Below are 9018 nucleotides of genomic sequence, written 5' to 3'. Positions count from 1 at the left end.
TTTGTGATTGTTCTGTATTTGTTCTGCTGTGGAGGAATTTCTTTAAGGCAACACGAGTTCTGTGTTTTGTAACAAAGGATGAGAGGGTTTAGAGTCTCATTTAAAATGGGGTCGTTTGGGCATGATTTAAAATGTGATCGTGTGGGTAATATTTAAAATACTGTAGTTTTAGATAGTGGTAGTTTTTTGTCAGAGACGGATGAGAATCACAAATGGATGAAAATTACAAAATCCAGACTGCTTTGGGTTGGAAGGGACCTTAAAGCTCATCCAGTTTCAACCCTGACACCTTCCACTGTCCCAGGCTGCTCAGAGCCCTGTCCAACCTGGCCTTGGACACTTCCAGGAATCCAGAGGCAGCCACATCTTCTGCAGAACAGCTGGCAAAGCTCCTCCTGCGTTTTCATGATTATTTTTACGTTTCCCCCGTGCCCCTGGGGTGGCAGGAGCAGTGCAGGGCTCACAGTGGCCGTGTGTTGCAGGACTCGTACCGCAAGCAGGTGGTGATCGATGGTGAGACGTGTCTGCTGGACATCCTGGACACGGCGGGGCAGGAGGAGTACAGCGCCATGAGGGACCAGTACATGAGGACAGGCGAGGGCTTCCTCTGCGTCTTCGCCATCAACAACAGCAAATCCTTCGCTGACATCAACCTCTACAGGTACAGCTGGGCTGCCCCAGGGCCAGGGGGACAGGGCGGGGACACTGGCTGAGTGAAGCACTGGAGTGCCTCAGTGAAAGCTCAGGAATGGACGAATGTTGAATCTCCCACTTCTTTCAGGAAGTTTTGTCACTGTTCTGTGCCAGTGCATGGAATCACAGACAGGAGTGGGTTGGAAGAGACTTTAAAGCTCATTCAGTTCCACCCCTGGCCATGGCAGAGACACCATCCTCCATCCCAGGTTGCTCCAAGCCTGTCCAGCCTGGCTTGGGCACTCCCAGGGATCCACAGCTGCTCTGGGCACTCTGTGCCAGGGCCTCAGCACCACCTTTAGTCAGTTTAGGCTGGAATGATTTTTATCCACTTCTGTTATTTTTTTAATCAACCCATGTAAATATCTCCAAGGAGTGCCACAAGAACAGCGTCAGGCTCTTTTCCATGATGCCCAGGGACAGGACAAGGAGCAGTGGCCATAAACTAAACCTCAAGAAATTCCACCTCAACGTGAGGAAAAACTTCTATGAGGGTGGCAGAGCCCTGGAGCAGCTGCCAGGGAGTTGTGGGGTCTCCCTGTCTGGACACATTCCAAACCCTCCAGGATGTGGTCACCTGTTCCAGGTGATCTTGCCTTGGCACAGGGCTTGGGCTGGGTGATCTCCAGAGGGCCCTTCCAAGCCCAGCAGTTCTGGGATTCTGTGAATCAGATGCCATTTGCAGCTACAGAATGTCATCTCAAAGGAAATGGGTGAGAAATCCAGAGTGGAGTTATCCATGGACAGAAGATGAAGTGTACAAAGTGCTTGGCCATGCTGCTGACCCCTGAGGCCCTGCTCACCTTTAATGTGTTTTTGTGGCACAAGGTTGTTTGAATACTGAACTAAACCAGTTTTTCTATTTAGAAAATGCTTCCTAAGTTTATTTTTTTTTATATAATTTGTCTTCCTAAAGAGAACAGATCAAGAGAGTGAAGGACTCAGATGACGTGCCCATGGTGCTGGTGGGGAACAAGTGTGATCTGCCCACGAGAACAGTGGACACAAAACAGGCCCAAGAATTGGCAAAAAGCTACGGAATCCCCTTCATAGAGACCTCTGCAAAAACGAGACAGGTGAGGGGCTCCCCCAGGGCCTGACTTCTTCCTGGGAGATGCAGCAAGGACATTTTCCCTTGTGCTTTTGCCTTATTTACAGGAGAAGCATTTTTTCAATCCCTTTACATTTTTAGCTTTTATTTCCCCACTCACTCTTGAAGGAGTTCTGGGCTGGGCCAGTACAGGAGTCACTTCAGACTGACCCTGACTTCCTTTCAAGTGGGTCAAGTTGATAAATAACAGAGAATACAAAAATTGCAATTCCCCTGAAGTTACTTAATAAAATTTAAAAACTAACTAGGAAAAAAAAATACTCAAAATGATAAACATAACTGATACCAGTAAATGTAGAGATAAAGAGACCTACAGTGGTTTTGTGGAAAATTACATAACAAGAAAAAATAACACATGCCCAAAAAAATGTTAAAATTTGCCTTTATTATCAAAACATTCAAATGCAACCCCCAAAATCCCTCTTAGTAGACCTCCAAAACCATAAAAAACTCCCAATAAGAAACAAATGGCTGCAAAATAATTCCTAAAAAATAATACTTATGTCTTAAATAAAAGCCACATTTTAACTAGAATAAATAAATACCTTATTATAAAATCTCACAAAACACACAGAAGAAAAAGAAACCCAGCTACTTTCTACTGCTTCAAATGATGTTAAAATTCTGATTGCAGCCAATTTCAGCACCTGCAGTGTTGGCAGGAGGAGCAGCAGAGTTTCAGTTGCTCTCCCTGGGGAGTGTCAGGGGCTGAGCTCGCTCACCCCAGACCTGCTGGGTTCTCTTGGCTCATTAATGAAAGCCAATTAGCAGATTATGATTGCAGACAGAATTCCCCAGACTGGACTAATGGGCTTCTCCAAAGCCTCCTTGGCCACGTGGGCCTGTCCAGCCAGCCCTGGAGCAGGGGAGCAGAGCAGGGAAGGTGCAATTATTGAGCAGCAGCCAGAAAATCCTGAACAGCTGAATTCTAAGAATTCTAAAATTAGTCAAGGAGCAGCTGGTTTCCTGCATGGAGCCTTCCTGAGATACAGTTTTCCATGTTTATTTTAGTGGTTGATACCCCAGGAGGAGTCAGGCTGGGACATCCATATGGGATTCCTCCTCTTAGGAACCACAGGATCAGTTGGATGCTGCTCTTCTGCAGAATTGTGACTTTCAAATCCACTAAGGGGTTCTGGGATGGACAGATGAGTGATTTCAAAAGCTTGAGGGAAGAAAATCCCTGACCTTGTGTTTGCATTCAGGGTGTGGAAGATGCTTTTTACACGCTGGTGAGGGAGATCCGGCAGTACCGGATGAAGAAGCTGAACAGCAGCGAGGATGGGAACCAGGGCTGCATGGGACTGTCCTGCCTTGTCATGTGAGAAGGTGAGCTGGAACCTCACTGTGCACTGCCTCCTCTGCCTTCCAGCAGCTCCTAAGTGTGCCTTAGAAATGCTGCCTGCTCTAGGTGGGGTTTTCCCCTTTTATAGAACATATTTGTGGGAATGTTCCTCACTCGGGGTCACCAAAGGTGGTGGTGTCTGCAGGGGTCCCAGGAGGAGGGAAGAGATGATTTATTATTTTATGATATATCTTATATTAAAAGAAAATTATATATTAAAATTATACTAAAAGAATAGAAGAAAGGATTTCATCAGAAGGCTTGAAAGGAATAGAAAAGAATGATAATAAAATCTTGTGACTGACTAGAGAGTCCGAGGCAGCTGGACTGTGATTGGCCATTAATTAAAAACAACCACATGAGACCAATCACAGATGCACCTGTTGCATTCCACAGCAGCAGATAATTATTGTTTACATTTCATTTCTGAGGCCTCTCAGCTTCTCAGGAGAAAAAATCCTAGCAAAAGGATTTTTCATAAAATATGTCTGTGACACATATTGATTCCCAGAGAATTGGATTCCACAATGGATCCTACAATGGATCCTGCAATTGGATCCTACAATGTTTTAATGCTCAAAAAAGAAAAATTCCCCTCTAAGTTGGTGGCAGAGCTTGAGAAAAGGAATTTTCATTCACATCACTCCTTTGGCTGATGGGTGGATGGAACAAGATGATCTTTAAGGTTGCTTCCAACCCAAAACATTCCATGATTTCCACCAATTCCAATGGTGTGATTTGCTCTGCCATTCCTTTCTGTCTCCTTCTTTTGGGAAACCATTTGGACTGTTTGGAGAAGGTTTAATTTCTGAGGAAACACTTTGAAAGAGAGGTGTGCACAGCTGAGTGATTGACTCCTGCACATCTCCCCATGAGCTGTGTTCCTCTGGAACGTGCTGATTCCAGGATTAACCAAATAAAATGGTGAAATAACCAATTACCAATTTACTCCCACAGGATTTTTCCCATTTTCCCCCATTTATTCCCATTTTTCCCCATTTTCCCCCATTTTTTCCCATTTATTCCCATTTTCCCCCATTTATTCCCATTTTATTCCCTGATTTTTTCCCATTTATTCCCCCATTTTTTCCAATTTTTTTCACGCATTTTTCCCATTTATTCCCAGATTTTTTCTCATTATTTCCATATTTTTCCCCATTAACCAAATAAAATAATGAAATCTGAGTTCCCAACTGAGGGAAATTCCTTTCAACCATTCCCTGAAAATGTTGCTCATGACTATGAAAACAGCCAGAAGCAGCTCAGCACTTGCACTGCTGCCCTGCACATCCACCCCAGAGTTAATTAGTGCTAATTGGAGCTGCCTTTCTGTTCCAGATGCCAAGAAAACGTGGTTCAGGTGCAGCTGCTGGACAAGCCTCGGTCTGTGCTGCCTCTCCTGCTGCTCCCTGCAGTGTTTGGGTGCCAGTGACAGACTCTGGGCACCAGAGTTAATTAGCACAAGGTCCTTTTCTGTGCTCCATCTGAAGAGAACATCCATGGCATCTACCTCCCTGCTCAGCTCACGGAGCAGCAGCACCTCGGGATGTGCTGGGATTCTTCTCTCACTGTCACCTGGCTTTGTTCCAGAAGAAAACCAGTCCCAAAAGTGAACTATAGAGACTAAATGCTGTGAAAAAGATGACACTTTACCTCTAGAGTAAAAGCTAGAAGTGCTGTGTGTCCCCTGTCTGTTGGAATCGGTGCAGTGCTGTCACAGGAGTGGCACAGCTGGTGTCACACGGGGTTGTGCCACCCTGTCCCCTCCCAGCTGGGTGTCTGCTCTCTGTGCACCTGTACAGCAAAAGTGCAACATCTCCAGTGCCAGGAGTGCCACCTACCTGATCCTCCATTTCTGTAATAAAAAGGAAAACCTTTCCTAACTAAGTGCCTGTTTGCTAAGAAGATTTGAAGTTGTCCCTTGGGTTGAGGAAAACCCCCAAGGACTGGAATTTCTTGGGAGCTCATTGTGCCAAGCAGGCAAGTGTGCTGTGGGTGATCTGGGCCTGGCAGGATCCTCCAGCTGGAATTTGGAGGAATTTGGAAGGTCCAGCAGGCACTTGAGAGACTCTTGGACAAGGGAGGGGACACACTGCATCTGTGTTTTACTTTCTTTGTGGGTGGAACAGTTTATATTCTGTATTGTTTTCCTGCAGCATTCAGATCTTTCTAAGTTGGACCAAACCTGTCAGCTGTTCATTTTTAACATGAACTGCCAACATTTCTGGGCAGCTTCTCACTAATTAATCTGGTAACTGGAGGTTGCTTTGGACAGCTGCTATTCAGCTCTCTCTGTAACTTGCAAATTGTTTTATTCTGAATTATTTTCTTACCACAGACTGTAAAGAGTCTCTTCAAAATGTCTCTAGGCTGTAAAATTGGAGTTTCCTTGGCAGGGAAGGAGTGTGGAGGGTTGGGGTTGACTCTGTCAGGGGTGCTGGAGGTGGCTGCTCCATCCCTGGCAGTGCCCAGGGCCAGGTTGGAGCAGCCTGGGGCACTGAAGGTGTCCCTGCCATGGCAGGGCTGGATGGGATGAGCTTTGAGGTCCTTCCCAGCCCAAACCATCCTGGGCTTCTGTGCTGGAGGGGAGAAGGCTGAGAGCTGCCACAGGCACCTGAGCCAGCTTCTGATTGCAGCATCCCTGCAAAATGAGGAAGGAAACGAGCTCAGGGATGGCTCCACAGGAGGTGGGGGACAGACTGGTGAATTCAGGGCTCACTGTGAGCGAGGGAATTGTGAACCCTTCCCTCCAGCTGAGGGAATTTCTCCCCAGAACAGACCAGAACAGCCTGCCCTGGTTAGCTGGTGCCCAGCTGTGCTCACCCTGTCCCTGTGCTGCTGGGCTGGTTCTGCCCTGAGTTCAGCTCTGAGGAGGAGGAGGAGGAGGAGGAGGAAGGAGCTCTCAGCCAACAGAGGGAGCGTTTGGTCAGTGCCAGGCCGGCAGGGCAGTGGCAGGAGGCTCAGTTTCAGGTTGTTGGTGTCAGTCACACATCTTAATTTGGAGTGCTCAATTTCAAATGGACATTGGAAAGTAGTAAACAGAGAGAGAAGAATTTTTGCCTTTTAATGTTGCTTCCTTCACTAATTACAGTCTTAATTCTCTTCTTGGAATGAAGAGGATCAATCTGCATCACATTTGCTTTATCTGTGATAATCCTTATAAATACTTTTTTCAATTTTTTTTAACTTTGACTGATGTGACTGATAAGAATTAAATCCACAAAAAATTGAACATAAAATATTATTTTCCAGCAACAGACACACAATGGTGGGCAGAATTATGGGGACCATTGCCTCGAGTTCAGTTTGTTTGATGTTTCCCAGAGCAGCTGTGGCTGCCCCATCCCTGGAAGTGTCCAAGGCCAGGATGGAGCAGCCTGGGACAGTGGAAGGTGTCCCTGCCCATGGGATGAGCTTTAAGGCCCCTTCCAGCCCAGACCATCCCATGAGTGCAGGTTAAACCTGGCAGAGCTGCCACCCTGCACAGCCAGGGCTGAGAACGCTTTGTCAGGAAGATTTTCTGTGAAAACCTTCCCTATGGGGCTGCTCCTGAAGAGCTGTGGGGCACAAGGGCAGCCAGTTAATCAAAAACACCCCTGGGAAATGAGGAGAAGCTTTTGGGATACACATAGAACCAGCAGGAAGGGCAGTGTGGGGTTTGTGAGGACACTGAATGGTGACATCCTGCCATCATGGATGGGGTTTGATTTCTTGGGAAATGCAGGAATTTGTTTCCTGGCCAGGGCTCAGCTGCCTGTGGCCATGGGAAGCCTCTGGCATTTGATGTTTGAAGGGTGTGTGGTCAACCTGGAGAATTATTTGGGTGGAGATTCATCATAGCAGTGCCCCATGCTGCTCAGCATGCTGGGTCATTAAAATGTACCAGCTGTAGCTCCAAAGGCTGGGAATTCTCAGCAATGTGTGGGAATTGACTGGAAAATGCATCTGCTGCTCTTTGCTGTTCCCTTTCTCTTGGGCTTCATAAAAGGGAAGAAGCCCTGGTGAGGGTGGGTCTGTATTTGTGTCACCTTTGGAACCTTTAGAATGGTTTTTAGGATTTTTTCAGTTTTTAGGGTGTTGCAGAGCTGACCTGCACAGGTGATACTCCCAAGTCCATCAGTGTAGTTCCAAATCCAGCAAAAAATACAAAATCAGGGTGTTGTACTCATCAGGAGTGAACTGAATGGTTGTAATTTGTTTCCAGCTGCCTCACAGAGAACCCTGGGTTTGGTGGCAGCCAAGAACTGGAAGGACAAAACCCTGTGAACTTTGGGGGAAATTATTCAGAAGATAAGCACAGAAGGTTTTGCACAAGACTGCTCCCTGGAAAAGGTGGTTTGGTAGATTTGGTCCCAGTATTGTTATTTACAACAGCACAACTCTGCACTAGTGCCAAGCTGATCTCACTGCCCTGACTAGGCAGAACAGACATGAACAACTTCTGAGGTAAAATATTAAAAATATTAAAATACTAAAAAAGGGTAAAACTCTTGTTCAGAACTCCCAAGTGCCAATGACTGGAGCAAATGTTTCTGTTGCTGTGGCTGAGCTCAGCTCAGTGGAGCCAGTGGAGTCCTGGGGCTGTTCCTCTGTGTCCTCACTCCATGTTCTTGCTCAAACTGCTCAGATTCTGTCCCTGTCCCTGTTGGGACTTTGGATTTTAACCAGGATCTTTAAGCTGCCATCATTTTTAGTCCAGCTCAGCCTTAGAATTGGATCTCAAGCAGCCTCAGGCCTGTGGGGAGTCACATTCTGACCTGTCTGTGCTCCTCAAAAGCCTCAAACCTTGAGTGTGTGCCTGTGGTAACCCTCAGGATGGTCAGGAAATGTTGGGATCTGGACTTTTAACCCAAGGGCTAATTTGTTGTTACTTTGTTTAATTATTTGCTTTCAATAATGCATCTCTTTTGGTTTGGATTGAAGTAAATTATTTTGCTTCTTAAATAACTTTTTTAAAGAATAAACTTTGAATTCTTTGGTTGTTTTCTTTGGGTTCTGGGTACAAGATCCAGGAGTTACAGGAGGTTTATCTCAGTGCCCTCTGCTTTGTCTGTGGGGTGGGATTTGCTCCATTCTGTCCTGGGGCAGGCCCAGCTCTATCCCAGATGTGCCCTGGAGCATCAATGAGCAGTGAGAGGGACCTTGAGACTGCCACAGGTTGGTCCAGTCCAGTTTTAATCTTGCTGCTGCTGAATCTCTGTTTGCAATGAGGTCCCTCATGTTGATTTACATTAAAAAAAAGTAAATAAATTCTTTACTTGATACTCCAATAGCAAAATCAGCTATTAAATTACTGCTGTGCCCAAATCATGTTCTGTTAGACTTTTAAATTGCTTGACTCAGTCTTCTAAAATACTTCCCTGTTGCTTTTCCTCCTGCAAGAAGGCAAATTTTTGTCAGAGCACACAGTCAGTAAATGTGCTTCAAGGATTATTTCTCCTCAGACCTTGTGTCAGGCATCTGAAACCTGGAGTCCAACCTGGGTTTTATGCCAGGAATTTAAAAGCAGACCCCCAGGAACAGAGACACAGAGTTCCTGCCACTGCAGGTCCAGCCTGTGCCCAGAGCATTCCCACCCTGGGCTGGGGTGGGCGCTGAAAACCCCGGGGTTTCTGGGCTTGTGGAAAGGTTCCTCTGCAATGGGTTTGTTCCTACAAAGGAGCTCATTGCATAGGAACTGGTTTTGGTTGTGCCCTGGAACAGATTGCAGCAGCCTGGGGGTCTGTGCAGGGGATGGCTGAGGTGGTGTCACCTGGGGCATTCACATTCCCTGGAAAAATCCCTTTGCCCAGGATTTTTCTCCTGGGAAGCTGAGAATCCTCAGAGAAAAGGGAAACAATTCTTATCTGATTTGCTTCTCCTGTGTTGT

General features: G+C 46.3%; 1 protein-coding gene across 1 annotated transcript; it reads left to right on the top strand.

Annotated features, from left to right (window-relative positions):
- The first annotated feature begins 462 nt into the window (after nucleotides 1-462).
- Nucleotides 463-8093, top strand: NRAS (NRAS proto-oncogene, GTPase). Its single transcript, XM_005428104.2, has 4 exons — nucleotides 463-661; nucleotides 1610-1769; nucleotides 3010-3133; nucleotides 4488-8093. Exons 1-3 carry the CDS (start codon nucleotides 570-572, stop codon nucleotides 3127-3129), a joined length of 372 nt encoding a protein of 123 aa, XP_005428161.1. The 5' UTR covers nucleotides 463-569; the 3' UTR covers nucleotides 3130-3133; nucleotides 4488-8093.
- Nucleotides 8094-9018: the final 925 nt, after the last annotated feature.

This window comes from Geospiza fortis, unplaced genomic scaffold, assembly GCF_000277835.1.
Source record: "Geospiza fortis unplaced genomic scaffold, GeoFor_1.0 scaffold391, whole genome shotgun sequence".
NCBI classification, from domain to species: domain Eukaryota; kingdom Metazoa; phylum Chordata; class Aves; order Passeriformes; family Thraupidae; genus Geospiza; species Geospiza fortis.
Note: the sequence above shows the minus strand (reverse complement) of the source record. Positions and strands in the feature narration are given on the sequence as shown.

Coding starts and splice junctions, on each gene's coding strand:
- NRAS (XM_005428104.2), top strand. CDS start 570: ATGAGGGACCAGTACATGAGGACAGGCGAGGGCTTCCTCTGCGTCTTC. Junction 662..1,609: donor GCTGACATCAACCTCTACAG/GTACAGCTGGGC, acceptor GTCTTCCTAAAG/AGAACAGATCAAGAGAGTGA. Junction 1,770..3,009: donor CCTCTGCAAAAACGAGACAG/GTGAGGGGCTCC, acceptor GTTTGCATTCAG/GGTGTGGAAGATGCTTTTTA.